We start from the raw sequence: 19,127 nt of genomic DNA on the forward strand, positions 1-19,127 counted from the left end.
GAAACACTTTAACTTTTATTCAGTTTCTTTGAAGTGAAAACATTCCTCGAAAAAAGAATTCATGTTTCAGTTCTTAAACTTGTTTTACATTTTGTTTTCATTATTAACCCTCCTCCACAAAATGCTCTAGCTATTGGCCCCTCCAAAAAGGATAGTCTGGATTCGATACTGGGCCTGCTGCTTGGACCCCCAATCTCTCACGTGGGCCTCTGTGTAATGCATAGGCTTGCCCCCCTTTCTCGACGCCCCTAATGCTGACCAACAAATTCCGGTTGCATTTTGTACTGACCATTTACGAGGAAAGAAGGATTAACCGCACATCAGCATTCGAATAGGGGCGTCAAGTTTCAGAGGTAGAGGACAATTGAATTCAATAGTGTTGTCAAAAAACTTTTAATTAGGATTTCCGATTTTTTGAAAAATTCTTGTTTGTCTTTGACGATTAGTTTTCTAATGATATTATTAAGTGGTACGAATATTACATCTAAAGCTTCTATATATACAACTCTAATATATATATATATATATATATATATATATATATATATATATATATATATATATATATATATATATATATATATATATATACATACATACATATAGCAGCTCTAATTAAATCTATTGTTTTCCTTTCTAATACGTTACTGTCATGAGTTTCACACCTGTTGATGAAAACACAGGGCCGTGTCCAAGGGGAGGGTTTCAGGGTTTAAATCCCTCCCTCTGCGGTAAAAATAATAAGCCAAATGAAGAAAATTTACTTTTGACTTTTATTAATTTTAATGTGAAAACTTTCTGTGCAGCGTTTCTTAAATAAAATAATAATTTGAATTTTGAACTCTTGAATTCAAATTATGTTTTTCGCAACCACGAGTGTGCGTGTGTGTGTAGGCATGTGTGTTTATGTGTGTGTAGGATATATGTTATGTGTGTGTAGGCATGTGTGTTTGTGTTTGTGTACAGGTATGAGTGTGTGGGTAGTTGTGTATATGAGTGTTTGTGTGTGGTGGGAAATGTGTATGTGTGTGTAGGCATGAGTGTGATGGTAGTTGAGTGTAGGTGTGTATGTATGTGTAGGTGTCTGCATGTATGCGTGTGTGTGTATGTATGTGTTAGTGTGTGAGTATGTGTTTGTGTATGTGTGTAGGTGTATGTATTTGTGTGTGCGCGCGTGTGTGTGTATGTAAGCGCGTGTGTGTGTATGTAAGCGCGTGTGTGTAGGATATTGACGCAACCTGGAGATGGCCTTCGCTATAAGCAGCATCGTGAGGAGCCGGTCGCCGGTGATGCTGCAGAGGGTGCTGGCGAGAAAATAAAATGATAGGACATCAAAACAGTCAAATGAAAGCAATAAGCAATCGTGATTGCTCAAAAAAACAAAAAAAAAAACGAAAAAGAAAGAAAACTTTTTCTGTAATATACGACTGTTAGAGCTTTACCGACTGGAACAATACATATTTTGGAGAAAAAAAAATGGTGGAATAGTAGCTCGAAGATTTGTCAATATAAAGCCAATATTGCTTGCCAAAGTTAATATTAAGGAGGTTATGATAGATTATGATAGATATTGTCGCAACACTTATGTTACGACTTGTTGCGTGTTTTCTTACAAGTCCAATAACTTCAACCAATTTCATTTTTTCCATTTTATTCACAATCACAACACTACTATTATATACCACAACAAACAATACTACTAACACATATATATAACTATTTACAAATGTTGGGTTTAGTTTCCATAATTCCACTAGGATCCTTATTTGATCCGAGCCAACACATACGCGTCTTAACTACACGCAGTGTCCGTTTCATCTGATCGGAATTCCCCTTCGGATAGGGAAGATGCCCTTCAAATCCCCTGCGTAGGGATTATCCGTTTTCCTGTGGCTTAAGTTGCCACATCCTCCCGCCCTGAAATGAGGAATCCAGCCATTAAACAATACATGACGTATTTAAAATTTCAAAACCTTGAACATAAATTTCACAAATTAAATCACTTAATATATATTACCATTTTGAAAATACAACACTAACTATTTAACATTAAACTATCATTTACTAAACAACAACAATATTAAATTTAACACAACCACACAACCATTTACTCACAATGTATTCATTCATTGGCTTCGATTTTCAAATTATACAACAGTTGAATTGGGCATCTGATTATCCCAGAAGATGTTTTTAAAGTCACTGATCTTACCTTCTTGTCACGCCCCTTGTGAACTTCAATGACTCTTCCAAGCTTCCATAACTGCCTGGGTGTTTTCTCTTCCCCTATTAACACTACATCATCAATATTAAATTCAATTTTAACATTTATTGGTTTACAAACATTTGCACCCCTTAACTGAAGAAGATATTCCCTTTGAAATCTTTTCCAAAAGTCATTTAGTATTTTTTCTCTATATAGAAATCTTTTGATTAGCTCCTTTTTACCTTTAACTAATTCAAATTTTGCATTGCCGGACCAATCTGGCAATGCAGTCAATCTTCTTCCAGTTAAGAAGTTAGCAGGAGTGAGAGGGAATGGTTCATGAGGTTCGTTATAAACATATGTTAATGGTCTCGAATTAATTATAGATTCGATTTCTGCTAAAATAGTTTGCAATTCCTCGAATAAAACCAACGCTCTTCCCAAAATTTTTCTCAACGTGATCTTAGTGATACGAACCATTCTCTCCCAGTATCCTCCCCACCATGCAGCCCGTTCAACTATATATTGCCATGCGATTCCCTTTTTTCCAAAATAATTTTGCACCATAGGATCAGTAATGTTCGAATACAGTTTTTTCAGTTCTATTTCTGCACTCTTGAAAGTTAGTGCATTGTCCGAGTTCACAATTCTACATACACCTGTTCGGGATATGAACCGTCTGAATGCGAGTAGAAAATGTTCCGTGCTTAAGCTAGACACTACTTCTAGGTGTATTGCTCGCGTAACAGCGCACGTGAATAAGGCAATGTAATTTTTATCATGGTCCTTTGTATACAGTGGTCCCGCAAAATCTATTCCCACGATTTCGAAGGCATTTGAGGCAATTGTTCGATTAAGTGGCAATGGAGCTGTTACCTGGTTACCTGGTTTGACTTTAAACCGTTTACACTTCATGTATTTATTCAAGGTTGATTTCACAGCTTGCCTTCCACGTAAAATCCAGAATCGCTCTCTTATCTGTGTGAGCGTATCTGAAACACCAGAGTGAAACAAGTTTTTGTGCTCATTAAATATCAAAAGTTCCGTAAATTTGGTTTTGTTGGGAATAATTATGGGATGTCTTGACTGAAAATCAATGTCCGAGTTCTGAAGCCTACCTCTGACAGCGATTAAATCATCTGACGTCAAAATTGGTTTAAAACTATATAGCTTGGAACTAGGACTAATCGGTTCTTTATTCTTCAGCTGAGAATATTCTTTCTCAAATTCACTTTGCTGAACAGTTCGAATCCAATACCTTTCTGCGTCCGTCATTTCGTTGGCCGTAATACTTCCCGTTTTCATTTCGTTAGTAGCTCTACAGTTTTTGATGAATCTCATGACGTAACTTGTTATTCGTAATACTTTATTTAAGTCACTGTAATTTTCCAGATTCAGCAAAGGTTGAGAGGATTCAATGTTCGTTTGTAAGGTTTCAACGCTTCGCTTCCTCTCTTCAGCACAATGAAAATCAATGTCAACATTAGCACTTTCCATGTTACATGACATGTCTAGCTCACTGAGCCAAGCCGGTCCATAGAACCACACTTTATCATTGACTAAGTCTTGAACTCTGATTCCTCTCGTAAGTTTGTCAGATGGATTATCTTTTCCGTTGCAAAAAAAACCAATTCAATGGATTTGTTTTCGTTTGAATCTCCTTTACACGGTTTCTAACAAACTGCTTCCACTCATCAGCATTTCCCTTAATCCAATGGAGACATATCTGCGAATCAGTCCAATAGAAAATCTTCTGTTTCTCTAGCTTGTGGAACGTATCTTGCAAGTAAGATCCCAACCTTGAAGAAATTAATGCACCCATTAATTCCAATCGTGGGAGAGTCAACCCTTTTAATGGGGCTACTCGAGATTTCGCTATCATAAATTTTGTTAAATATCCATCCCCGTGTTTCATTCGAAAGTAAGCCACGCATCCATAGCACTTTGGGCTTGCGTCTGAAAATATATGAACTTCTGATGCTCCCCACTCAAAATCAGTGAAATATAACCTGGGAATTTTTATGTTTTCTATTTCGTCTATTTCACTTAGCCATTCCATAAACGTACACTTTATTTCAAAAGGAACGCTTTCATCCCATGATATACCACTTTCCCATATCGCTTGCAATAACAGCTTTATTCGTACTGTAAACGGATTCAATATGCCTATAGGATCAAAAAGCATACCACATGCTGCTAAAATGACTCATTTTGTTATCCGTTTAGTGTCTTTAAATTTCTCAAATTGATGAATGTCTAATTTCAAATTATCTTCTATGTTGTCCCATATTAGACCCAGAATTTTAAGAGGTACTCCTCGTTCTTCGGAAGTATTTCGAAAGTCTATGTGGTCGTTTTTCCACGCTTCATTGAGAATTGACGAATTGGAAACCCATCTTCGTAAGTTCATGCTAGCTTGGCTTAGTATAAATATCATATCTTTACTTAATTTCAAAGCATCCTCTGGGTCTGAAGATCCGTTGATGAGATCGTCTACGTAAAGATTGCGGAGCATCTCAAACGCGCGTGGGTACTCTTCTTCATATTTACGCAAGTGCAGCAGCAAAATTCCTGCCAACAAAAATGAACTGCACTTTACGCCAAAGGTTACTCTTGCATATTTCAGAACCTCGATATTACTAGGGCTGAGATCGAGAATAGGACCATTTTTCTTTACCCATAAAAACTTTAAGAACTCCCTATCTTCCTCAGCTATTCCTATCTCTAAAAATGTGCGCTGAATGTCCGCACAAAATGCTATCTTGTGTAATCTAAATCTTAATATAATACTAAGCAAATCGGGATTTAAATCCGGCCCGCTTTCTAGACAATCATTCAACGATAATTCTCCCTTGCGTTTAGACGAAGCGTCAAATACTATCCTAACCCTCGAAGTATCCTTCTGTTCGCGTACTACTGCGTGATGCGGAAGAAAATATCCTGTGCTTGTACTTTGATCTAAGTTCTTTTCTACGCGTTCAACGATACCGTCCCTTATGTGTTCTTCAATAATTTCATTGTACCTGGAACACAGTTCCTTATTTTTTCTTAATGTGTTTCCTAAACTAAACAAACGACGTTTAGCAATTTCAAAATTACTGCTTAATTGTGTACAGTTCCCTTTCCATAACAGCCGAGTTTCATATCTTTTGTTTGTATAAGTCGTGTTTCGCTCAAATGATTCTAAAACGTCTTTATCCGACAGACTTGCCTCCTTTTCCATATTGATCCCAATTGCTTCCATTGACCATAATTTTTCAATTCTATCACTATCCAACTCCTCATTTTTCGCGAATAAATGATTCACCATTGATATCTGACGATTTGATTCCTCATCTTTTCCCTGAAGCAAAAATCCAAAAATGCTATCAACCGCAATCAACCTCCTACTAATTCTTATGTTCCTTTCCCCCAAAATTTCAGCGACGTAATCCGAACCGATCAAAACATGAATTTTGTCATTTGGATAACTACTAATATCCGCTAACTCAATGCCTTTTGTCAAAGCGGTGTTCTTTGCCCATTAAGAAGGAATTTTAATATGTGCTAATATAATGCAATCAATCACTACTGCTCTGATTTTTATTTTCCGATTATTATTCTTCGCGTTTCTCAAAGTTACTTCCACAATATCATAACTGCGCGTTTTCGAGTTTTCATTTCCAAATGTGTGAATGCTTAACGATTCTTTATTTACCGCCTTTAAACCCAATGCCCTCGTAACTTCACTCAAGATGAAGGACATATTAGCACCCGAGTCCGCCATACATCGTAATAAATGACTATTAGTTCCTGGTTCTGTTTTAACCATAGCCGAAAAGGTCTGCAACAAGATCGAATTGCTAGTCTTTTTTATTTCGTTTTTACTAGACGAGAATGATACCATTGAGGCAATGTGGTTTTCCCCCTGTCCCTCTTGATGCGGCGGTACTTCTCCCGTTGACTGGGGTGATCTATCTATTATTCCATTCTGCTTCTCGCAGATGAGAGAGTTATGGTAAAAGGAATTACAGTGCTTACACTTCAGAAATTTACGATCGCAGAATCTTCTCAAGTGATTTTGAAAACAGATAAAACATAGACCCTTAGTCATTAATGCCTTTTTCTTCTCACTAACACCCAATGCGCAATCATGATTCATATGATTTTGAAGGCAGAATATACATTTCTGACTACACAAGTACCCATTAAGCGATGATGAATTAAAGTTCCGTCTCTGATTGAAACTACCCCTGGTATCATGTTCGAATTTCCGAAGCCAAGGCTGATTATCATTAACATGAGTAGCTAAAACTTCAGCAGTAGATTTATGGGTAGAATATTCATTTCGTTTCGAATTCGAATAAAATGTCTTATTCGGAGAGCCTGTGTCGTTAATTTTGTTCTGTGATGGATATTCCTTCATATTGGCATTTTTTGGATTAGCTAATATTAGCGCAGTTTCCCTACATTCTACTTCCATTCTTATAAATTCCACTAAATCCGTAATGTCAAATAATTCGTTTGTTTTGCAATTCCTATTGTAACTTAAATTTAATTCTTCTGGCAATTTCTGCAGAATTACTGAACATAATAAATTCCCGTACGTTCCTGTAGCAACGCCTAACGATTTTAGTGATCTTATTTGCACTTCTATTGCGTCATACATTTTTCGCAACCCTATTACATTAGCACATGATTTAACTGAATCTACAAGCAAAAGCTTATGCATATGAGATGACATTATTATGTCTGAGCGCCCAAACCGTTCCTTTAACAAGTTTATTGATTCATCGTAGTTTTGATCTGTCAGAGAAAAACCTGATACCGCACTACGCGCAACACCTCCCAAATACGATTTAAGATACGTAAATTTTTCCACCTTTGACAATGCGTCGTTATTATGAACCGCGACTTCAAAAGAATTCCGAAAATCTAGGAAATAACTACAATCTCCATAAAATGTTCGGATATTTAATTTCGGAATTTTAACTACGTTTCTGGTTTCACTTCTGAACGACACATTATTAAGTGCCGCAGCCGCCGTTTGAACATTTTCCTCCGCATCAACAATTACCTGTTCAATCCTCCTATTCATCTGAATTCCCACTCCCGCTCGTGGTCTATCACATAAAATATCCAAGTGCCTTTCAATTTTAGATTTCATTTCGTTTACTTTATCTTTATATTCTTCACTCGTCTCTATATCTGCTAACATATCCTCAATTTCAATTTTTGATTGTATTTCTTCATCACGAGTAATTACAGCTTTTAATTTTTCTAAGAGCTGAGATTTTAGGCTCAAAAGCTCATCAATCTTGTCTTCCTTCGAATAATCATCCGAAATGATTTCTATTTCTAATGTGGTCTCTATTTTTGTCAAATGTTTTGTTAAGGAAATTCTTAGCCCTTTACGGAGCTCTTTTAATCTAGCAAGATCTATGATAAATTTAAACAATATTAGCAATTTAAATTGGGAAAAAATGGGCCTACCTCAATCTCAGCGTATTCGTGTATCCAACTCGAATTTGTGGGAATCCAATGCTAAGTTTTGTCCTTTTATGTCCAAAATTACTTATATAATCACGTCCGGGTCACCATAATTTTGTCGCAACACTTATGTTACGACTTGTTGCGTGTTTTCTAACAAGTCCAATAACTTCAACCAATTTCATTTTTTCCATTTTATTCACAATCACAACACTACTATTATATACCACAACAAACAATACTACTAACACATATATATAACTATTTACAAATGTTGGGTTTAGTTTCCATAATTCCACTCGGATCCTTATTTGATCCGAGCCAACACATACGCGTCTTAACTACACGCAGTGTCCGTTTCATCTGATCGGAATTCCCCTTCGGATAGGGAAGATGCCCTTCAAATCCCTTGCGTAGGGATTATCCCTTTTCCTGTGGCTTAAGTTGCTACAGATATGTTGCAGCTCTGAAGATGCATTAGTGATTGTGTTTGGTTATGTAATTTGCATCTGCTATAAGCTCTTTCTTGCTTCGTCTAACTTTTATTAAGCATTATTTCAGAATATAAAACCTGATATATATGCTGAAACATAAAAGGATGTACCACAGAGTAAACAATTTTCATTAAAAAGAAATAAGTTTTTTTTTCGAAACAACAAAGTTTGACTAAAAAACAGTAAAATGCAGGTATACTGCGGTCACTTGTGCAGTCAGAATTAGCATTAAGAAGTAGAGAGGGAGCACAGCAGTCTTTAAAGGAATAGATCTAAATCTTAATCTTATGGACACTAACCGCGACGTCATCAAATCAACCGCTGCCGTCATGACTCGGCCGACCGAGGTCGATCGGTTGCTGTATGCGTACATAGCCATAATTGGCCAATAAGTGTACTGAAGAGGAGAAGCCCGCCACGTAAATCCCTAAAGATTTTGGATGTTACTAATCAAAGCACTATAATATTGTAAAAATATGTCAGAGGTGTTAATTATCAATTTTAACTGTGTTATCCCTATTTAATTTACAATTACTACTTTTTGCTCAGCTCTTAGTCTTTGATGGAAAACTTTCTGAAGCGGAATTTTAGCTCTTCAGACATTTTTGTCTCCCCTTTTTTTAATGTCTTTCTGTATTCGTGACTGTAACTGTATGTTTTCGAACAGAATATTTTTTCTATGCTAAGTCAGAAGTAAATATGATTACGTAGTTACAGCTCAAAATCATGAAGTTATTACACAAATATGTTGAAAAAGACGGTAGTGGGTATGTTTATTTTTAATCCCCACCAAAACTTTTGTTGCATTTATTTATATTTGTTTAATTTTATACGTTTCCTGAAAGCGATATTAGTTCTGTATAGATGTTCGTGATTTATGATAATTTTCAATTTATTGTTTCATTAAAAATGTTCAGTCTTGTTCTAACATGTCTTTGCACTTTTTTTTTTTTTTTTTTTGCCATACTTTTCGAAAATGTAATGAAATGTGTGATATACTGTATTCAATGATTTCTCATTTTACAGTGGAATAGGACCACATTTGGACGAAACCATTTTGGTCCTAATAACCGGCTAGTCCGATTAAGCGAACAGGACTTGTGTAGCTTGATTGAACATACCCTACACAATACATTCAAATGCCATTATGAGTATTTTCAGTACACATGTATGGTGAGCATACAAAGAAAAAAAAATCACTACAAAATTTTTCCATTAAAAAAAAATTACAATGATGCTAACAATTTATTTTCTTACACATGTTCAACAACATGTTCAGACCCATACGGTTTTAGTTATTCCATCCAGTCATTATTGATTGAATTCAATAGCCAGAAGTAAATAAAAAGACACGTCGGTCAATGCAGGAACGATCCTGAGTCCATGGTTACCATATTGGCGACTTCATCTATTTCAAGGCGAGTTCTTATCAACATGACGAACATGATGCCAAAAAAAAAAGTGCGATACCATAAGCAATACAGTTGCAGTTTATTTTTCCTTTCTGGAAACACTTCCTGAAGGAGTATGTTCTTTCCGATTTTAAGTGTACTTTTTTTCATGTATTTGGTATTTTCAAGAATGGTAAACATCATTAAATGCAAATTAGTTTAAGAAAATAAACTGGTTCGTTCTGTATTCTAAAGTTATATATTTTGAATTATAATAAAACAAACTAAATGACGTTACAGTTTTTCCGCATTTTTTATGAAATTCCATTTGCACCAAAAAAATTTTTCCTAAGTCAGAAATGCTCCTCTTCCCCCTCAAGAACAATGACGTCCCCTCCCCTCAAATGCATCCCCAAAATGAGATCCCTAAAAACGACAAAGACAACTTTTAGCAAACCCTCCTCTCCCTAAAAATTTCAATCATGCTGTCTGCTCTGAAGTCCCACTCGTTGCACTTTATTTATCTATTTATTTAGAAGCTAGACAGCTTCACATAGATAGAGGACTGCGTGCCAAGCGCCTTGCCTCCGGACACACACAGGAAAGATTTACAACACTAGATCAGGAAATAACACTCAATGCACAGGCGGGAATCGAACCCACGATCTTCGACTTGGAAGACGAAGCTTCTACCACAGAGCTACGGGTGCTGCTCCCGATTGGAGGGAGGGGACAACTACGAAACACATAGATGCAGAGGGGTACCCACCTTGGGGAGGTCATGGCGCACTGCACCATCGAAATTGTTATGGGAGGGGGGGTATTTCGAGTGGTATTTTCTCTGTTATGCGGTCTTATTTTGGAGGGGGTGCACCCTTGCTCTTAAGGGGAGGGGAAAACCCCTAGATGCAGTAATTTTGCAAACTTTTTTTGCAAAATAATATTTGTAACATTTTTCATTAGAAATGGTTCATTAAAAATTTTAATATTTTCTCTCTTTTCTTTTTTTGTAACATAGATACAGCATACGCAACTTTCAAGAGAAACAATATTAACTTTTGTGTCAAAATGAACTGTATATCGCTTTTCCAACCCCATGCCGTTATGCATTAGGTTTGGAAAAAGCAGCAATAAATAGTTGGATACTGTGGCAATAAATATTGAGAGTTCAGCGATTGGTAATAAAATGATATGTATGACTTATTAAGAACGTGAGTAAATAGCAAAAGTAGTACTTCCTTGCAAATGAAGAAATTCACAGGACATCAGTGGACGCCCAAAAACAGAAGCACAACCTTAGATATTGGGCTTTGGGAGGGGGGGGGAGCACCTTCTTTGAGTCTCAAGCAATTCTCACTAATCCTTGAGTGCTTATGAAAACACGAAGATTGCTAATGAGCCACAAGTAAGTCCGTCGTCATTTAGGGGGTTCGGGGCATGAGCACGCATAAGCAAAATTTTAAGGGGGGGGGTCAGATATTTTTTCCATGGTTTAGTAAGATACTTTCCGCATTGAAACCGATTTCAGTACAGATTAGTTATTAAAATTTGACATTTTTAATAATTTATTCATTAATGGCTGGAGAAATGTTTTTTCTTTCTTGCTAGAAAAAAGTACTAAAAGCAAGGACGTTCTAATTTCCAAGGTGGGGCTTGAGCCCCCACTTGCCCCCCTCCATGTGGACGAAAGGGAGGAAGGTCGAAAGTCCCCTTGCTTTGGAAAAATAATGCTTTTTATTAGTTATAAGTGGATAGCGGGCGTGTTTTTCATTGTTTTCCACAAGTCAATTCACATTGAGTGCACACCCCCCTCCCTCCATGTCAAATTTCGAAATGAAGGACCGCAGAAAAATATTTCTGATTGTGCTGCCCCTTAATAGAGAATATGTTAGAATTCTCCCCCCCCCCCCCTTCCACTTCAAAGAAAACGCAAACCTACCTGGACTTAAGGCTACCCACCGATTTGTTACGTTAAACTATTATTTATTAATTTATTGCAGCGAAAAGGCAAGGAGCAAGTTACTACTTCATTAAGTTATTTACTTAGCCCAATTTATATAATATGTGCATATAAGTATACAAAGGGCAAATGTATCTTCAAACTGACAAACTAAAAAAATTCCTATCCTCTCCTACTCCATGATTAACAGACATTAAATTAACGTGACTAGGGGTGCACCCCCCCCCCCCCCTCTCCGTTTAAAAATTCCCTACTCTTGATTTTCTCCTGCAATAGAAACTGAGTATTTTTCGCATCGTTCCCATGTTTTTTTTTTTTTTTTTTGAAATGATGATCCTGTCAGGTGCTTGTACACTCAAAACAGCCTTCATTTAAAAAAAAAAATCAAAACTATGACTTTTTAGTAATTAAAAAAAAGTTTAATACAGAAAAATGTTCATATAGCAAACGGATTAAGGAGAAAGAAAAAACGATAACACTTGTTTAAAATAGAAAAGAATTTTCCAAGTAATGTGTTTCACATGATACATGATAGAATTCTGAATAGATTAAAATTTGACAAACTCTTAATAAAACCCTATGTGAAACATAAAGTGAAATAACAATTCTTAATAAAACTATTTAATATATAAAGCTGAATAATTTTCTTGTAAATATACAGGCGTCTCTCGTATTCGTTCCGTGCAGTATCGAAATCGTGTTACACGAGACTTTTTAAAACTTATTAACATATTTTTTACACTAATTAATCATGTACATGGTAAAAATCATGTCATTATGTATCGTGTTGTATCGAAACCGTGTTAAACGAGACTTAGAAATAATGCAAATCAAAGCATGTCTATCGTGTTATATCGAAACCAAGTGTCATGAAAAACAAAGTAAAACCTCATTAGAGTTATCAAACATTAACAGAATGTATTAAACAGAAAAGAAATGTCTTCTTTATTAAAGTAACTTTCGTGTTATATCAAAACCATGAAGTATTGAATTGAAGTTTCGTACTGTGTAATATCGAAACCGTGTTGTGCAAATACCGTTATACGAGGGACGAATGTACTACAGTAAATTTGTTAAAATCGAACGTCAATTACATTGATTGTATTATAAAATAAAACCTGCTAAGTGTGAAGCATATGCAAAATATAATGTTGTGGTTTTATTTTAATTTAGAAGCAAAATTACCCACTTATAATTGTAATGTGTGTTGTTTAAATGCTAACACTGAAAAACACAATTACACAGCATATAACCAAATCCAGAATAAAACATTCTTAAAAATTGGATGGTATGATAAATTGAGGAATGTCTCCACATGCTTTTCAGCACTTATTCAACATGGTGCGAATATTTTTAATGCTCTTGCTCAAATGTTCTTGACATTGAAATATGAATATAGCTTAAAATTACTCCTCTGTTAATTTGAAAGGATGATTTTTTTAAAATCCCCACGGAAAATAGATGCCTAATGACTATCATGCTAAACTTGTTACCAAACTACTATATTATTTTTACCATTAACTACTAATATCGTGCTTTTGTAGAAAACAAATTAAAGTACAAGAAAAATATATTTGACCCAAAGAAAGACAATCATTTTCTCTTTTAACTATAGCTTTGAAATTTAATATTTAAATACATAATTGGAAAAACTATATATGTCATTGCTTTGACGGGATTTTTGAAACATATCAATAACATAAAGCATAAATACCACTGCTATTATACACTTAAGTTCTGCTGATACTTTTTACTTAAAATTCAATGTTGATTTAATGCTCACTTTCTTTTGATTCCACTCACTAGAATACTTTACTTAATTTCTACTTTCCTCATACCCCTAATTTCCTACACCATAAAATTACAGATAGTGATCTCTAAGTTTTAATGCCAGCATGCCAAAGAAGTTTTGTAAATGTTTTTGTTTTGACATTTATGAAACTTTTGCACCAAGAAAATAGAGTACTGAGCTAACTACAGGAATAACTTAGAGAAGCATATCCATTCTTGGTATGATAACAGCAAGAATTTGTTTTAAAATAGAATAATACAGATTTTTTAAAGCCAGCTGTGATACAATTCTAAGCACAATAATTGTACCAGAAATAAAATATATCTGTGATCAAGTAAAAATGTTCAAACCAAACTTTTTATCTCGAGGAAAATTAGCCTAAAAATGTTAGCATTTTTAAAGAGGGTTTTAGTCATAAATTAAGTGACAACATCCCTTTATATTAATTCTGTAAATGCTTTTTATTACATCAGACACAAGAATCATATATTTAGACTACACTATATGACTGATGTTGAATGCACTTGAATTTTAACAAGTCGGTTTTAAAGCATTATTGCCAGCAAAATTAGTACTTCACAGCGGACTTTAATAAAGTAACTGTTGTGCAAGTTCTAAATTCAACTAGTGTGCTTTCAGTTTCTATAACCTCATCCATCTTCTCATTATTCAGGATCAAACAATTGACATCTTGGTAAACTATGGAACCCTTCTGAAAAACAGATACATTAATAAACAAAAATGTATTCATAATTCACAATACAAATTAAACATTCAACTTTGGGCCACATTGAAATAATTATTTTTATACTTATCCTACAGGAAGTTTGTGCATCAGATGAACTTAATACTGATTTCTGACTGCAAAGCATAGACCCAGCATTTCAAAGGTTCTAATGGTTGTTCCTGTTCATTGAAAGGTCCAGTTAAAGCATTATTACCAGCAAAATTAAGACTTTGCAGCAGACTTTAATAAAGTAACTGTCATGCAAAGTCTAAATTCAACTAGTGTTGTGCTTTAAGTTTGCATGAAATCATCCACCTTCTCGCTATTCAGGATCAAACAATTGACATCTTGGTAAACTAACATGGAAGAACCCTTCGGAAAAATACACAATAAGCGAAAAATGTATTCATAATACAAATAGAACATTAAACTCTGGGCACACTGAAATAAAGCATTTTTATACACATGTCCGCAGGAATTTTGTGCATCAGATGAACTTGGAACTGATGACTGACCAGTGAAAAACCCACAATCTCAAAGATTTCAATCATTGCTCTAACAATGACTGCTCAATGAAAGGTGAACTTATACTTCAGGTTCTATTGACAAATGTACCAGGTGCCCTACTAATTTAATAGAATAGTGTTTCATGCTTAAATAATTTAGCTCTTAGCAAACTACAAAAATCTTTCATTTGTTGCTAGACAAAGTTAAAGTTCAGTAGAGATTAAAAATCTGGCATATAATTTTAAGTAATGAATTAAACAGCTAATTAGTTTCAATTGTGTAAGGATTAAGAAATAAGTATTTTACTCATGATAAACACCTATTTCTTACACATCTATAATGCTGGATAATAATATCTAAAATGCATGAATTTTGACAGTAAATTAAACAACATACTGATTTTTGACACTAAGAATATGAAAATTAATATGTTCATTTTTGGCACACCCGGGAAGGCTAATAGGGAGAATATTCAACAAGATGAAAAGATATGATGGTTGAAGGGAAGGGGACTTAACAGGAAGAACCTTTACAGAGTTAATTTTTGAAGGAAATATTTTGCCGGGAAATTGAACAGTTAAAGGGCTATTCCACGGAAAATGGTAATTTTTTCTCACACGTGACGCTTCGTATATTTCATAAAAAATAATAATTTAAAAGGATAATGAACAAAATTTTGTTGCTTAAGACATCACAAACGCATGTGTGACTTCTTTAGCCAAAACTTTCTTCAAAAATTATTTCTTTTTTATGAAATACAGAAACCGTCACGTGGGGGACAAAATGACCATTTTCAATGGAATAGGCATAGACATATTTCTTTTTCAATGGTTTAACTAATTATTTCTAAACTTATGAGATATGTTCCCTTTACATTGGAACCATAGCTTTCAAAATCTGCAATTTGTTTCGTCATTGCTGTATTAATAGAGCAAAAATATTAGCTTATCCACAAGCAAGTTACCAAAGGTTGACTTTAGATGTCCGCATGTGATGCATGTAAATAAATTTTAATTTAAATAACAAAATTGTTTCAGAAGTATCTTTGTATCAAATTTAAAGATTGAAAAAATTGCTTAACCCAGTTTCATTAAAATATTAAGAGATATGGCAAAATGTTAATGAAATGTCAGAATGAAGTCATTTGATGCTCAACTACACAGGAGACAGAAATAATCCTTACTTAAGACTTGATATCTGAAAGAAAGTTAATTTTGGCAGAAAATTAAATTTGCTGCTAAATATTCCTAATTGTTCAAGGAACAAAAATGCTTTACAGTACAATTTTCAATAGCGTTCATTAGAAACACATCTTTGCACGCTAATGGCTAACAGGAGGAATCTGCCCTTAAGAATAGATGACAGGAATAAATTTAATTCTGGCAGTAATTAAATTAACTATACATCAAAATGGTTTTCATAAATGAAGGAAATTAAACAATTTACTCACGATAACAGATTTCTAGTTGACGCAGATCTATGCACGCTAAAGGCTGACAGGATCAATTCTGACAAAAGTCAACACGTCTGAGAAAAATGATTGCAAATTTTGGATAATTAAGCAACTCAGTAGCTTTAATTATACAAGGAAAAGGAAACATCTAAATGTTTCAAAGGATAAACGTTTAATGATGTGAATACATGCACGCTTACAGGAAGAATCCTTAAGGACGTCTTAAAGAAATGTACGTTAATTTAGGCAGGAAATTAAAAGAAGCCTATTCGATTATTCAAGGGGGGGGGGAAGCAAAAATCTCAAGCACTAGCACACGAGAAACGTTTATTCAATGCACACCTATGCAAGCTAACGTCTAACAACAATTTCCCATATTATATTACATATCTGAAAGACGTCAAATTATGGCATAAATAAATATAAATTTTGTCCGGATAGAAAGTACAGATGCACAGAATGATAATCTAGAAAAAAAAACCTAAGGCCTAGCCATAATAAATCTTAATACATGCTTTTAATTTCATGACCGTTGTACTGTCCAACCACAGATTGCATGGAATTTTCAAACGTCCAGATCAACAAATCTATGTGATTAAGGGGGAAAAGTAAAAATTTGATGCGCGTATTTCGCTCATTTGACTGAGACTCTGCTTCTGCAAAAGCTGACATCGGTAAAATAATAATAAATTTATCCATTTCCGGCTGTAAAACGGTGTTTGTCATTCCATACAATCCGTGGTCAGACAGTAAGCATAAATAAAGCAACATGCTCTTTTTCAAATAAAAAAAAACAAAGAGATACAACTTAATATAGTTACATCCAAGAAAATGTTTCACTTACTTTCATGCATATTTAATTGTAAAAATCTCATCATAATAAAAACATTAACACATTACTCATTACTACATTCTTCAAGCCATTTTTTAAACCACGCACGAGGTACAGGAAGAATCCTTGTCGCCAAGTTTGAGAATGATATCATTTAGCGCCAAAATATAGGGTTGCCTTCCGTTTATCTGTCAGGATCGTTCCTGCATTGACCGATTTCCAATAAAAAGTGTAAAAATAAGTGCAAAAAAAAAAATAATGGCTGTTAAAAATTCCAAGGATTTGTTAATTACGCATTTTATAACTAAAAAAGTTTTTGAAAAAGTTTTCATATTGAACTTGCTTACTGGAATTGAAGAAATTTGAAATTTCACTGAAATTTTGATCTCTGCCAAAACAGTTTACACATATATAGTGGGTGCTTCATTAACCATTTTTTTCCTGTAAATATTGCTGGGTTTACTGATTTTTATTGCATGACCCTTCTTAAAACTCGTTTCAAGCGGGCAATTTTAATTTTTTTTCTAATTTGTTCTCATGTTCCTTGGTCCAATTAAAATGAATTTTTGATCCCAATAAGCGAATAATATTTGACTTGTGTAATGGGATTTGTTTTGGTTCTTTGATATTTGGTCCGAATAAGTATAAGTGGCTGCTCCATTTAACCGGTGATCCTATTAAGTAAATTCCACTGTATTTGCTGCATACATAGACGGCTCGTACAGAGGGGAGGTTTGTAGGGGGGGGCAACTTCCCCCACACTTTTAAAAGTCAAGAGACTGCCCCTCCACTTTTCTATGTTCAAAATTAACAATAGATCAAAGAGTGATGAAGTTGATCAATTAATTTGTTTAAAGAGAATAAATTGATTTTGTGAGTGGTTTTATATTTTTATCAAGTTATTATTTCATAAAAAGTGAAAGGAGTCTACTGTGACTGTGACCATCAAACCTGATTTTTCTGGTTATGTCCTGAATTTTTTGGATGTCATTTTATATCAACGTTGAACTTCAATTCATGGAAAAAGTCAGCTGTAGGGGCACCTTCCACCTAACTTGACCCCCCTCCCCCATACTGCACCTTTTTTAAAACCTGGTTTTGGTGCACAAACTGCCAATGCCTGCATACCAAATTGTGAAACAGTTTATTATCTTGAACACTTGAATATAATTAATTATATCAAAAATTGGTTGCTTCTGTTTATACTCTGTAACTATAACTAATAAATGAATTGCTAACTTTTTTTGGCTTAGAGCCTAGCGTCTCTTTTCATTAGATGTATGCAATTTGCATGCTTTTACACTCAAACCTCGTTATAATGTCTGCTTTGGGACTGCTTGGGAGTATCATGGCAACCGGAGCAATGTCTCACCCAGAATAGCTCAAATACTAATACATAATTAATCAATATTTTTTAGTAAATTCACATTTAATAAATTCATTATTTGATATTCTTCATTATTTAATTAATCTATTTTTTTTTTTTTATTTAACAAAAATGCCTCCCTTTTTTTTTCTTAATTTCACAGTAAAATATCTCCTAATATAGATTTGCTTCGTAAATCACAATTGAAACAATCCTACTTTCTAAAAGGTTGATTTTCATGTGAAAAAAAAAAAAATCTTCTACTATTGCGCTTTATCAGTTGAAAATAATCTAGTGAAGGAACCAACTGTCATTCATTTTCCTCCTTGTTTCAAACAATGGCGAATGCCTTCTACAGTTTTTCTATGCTTTAGATTCTGTGTTTCTTCTCCTTGTTAATCTAAGAGCTTAACTTTTATCTATTTCACTCATCATGTGAAAATGCTTGCAATGACTATTCAACTATAACTGGGTAGCTATGGTCTTTCTCATCTCTTCAGGGCCGATGAGAGGCCACATCAGCCCAGTCAAAAACAAGGGGCCCAGCCCTCAGGAAAGCCTGACTCTGAATCAACTTAATATAAATTTTGTACTTTTGGGGGGAGGGGGGGCCCAACGACTAAACTGACAAGGGGCTCCGAGAGGCCCCGCACCTCCCACAGCTTTTGCAGTCCAGTTTCAGAATCCACATGAATCTTCTTGTTAAAGTAATACATGGGAAACTGTTCATGTTTTTATTATGCCATTATGCTAAGCACTTGAAACTTTTACATTCCTTTTTATTGTCCCTCAAGTTGAAAGGTAACACCTGCAGCACTCAAAACTTATGTACAGATCCTACTGTTAGTTTTTGAGAGAATGTGCTGTACCAGGGGCGCCAACTTGTAAAAATTATTGGGGGGGGGGGGGGGCTGGACGTCATCGATGGTC

At 34.7% G+C, this 19,127-nt stretch overlaps 1 protein-coding gene across 1 annotated transcript in view; it reads left to right on the forward strand.

The window, feature by feature from the left end:
* Positions 1 to 8,826: 8,826 nt before the first annotated feature.
* Positions 8,827 to 19,127, forward strand: part of LOC129221504 (protein pelota-like) — a 45,832-nt gene continuing 35,531 nt past the window's right edge. The window contains exon 1 of the mRNA XM_054856257.1: positions 8,827 to 8,936. Within this exon, the coding sequence (XP_054712232.1) occupies positions 8,896 to 8,936 (41 nt within the window). The 5' untranslated portion in view covers positions 8,827 to 8,895. The remainder of the gene's footprint in view (positions 8,937 to 19,127) is intronic.

The sequence above is a fragment of the Uloborus diversus genome, chromosome 1 (assembly GCF_026930045.1).
Source record: "Uloborus diversus isolate 005 chromosome 1, Udiv.v.3.1, whole genome shotgun sequence".
NCBI classification, from domain to species: domain Eukaryota; kingdom Metazoa; phylum Arthropoda; class Arachnida; order Araneae; family Uloboridae; genus Uloborus; species Uloborus diversus.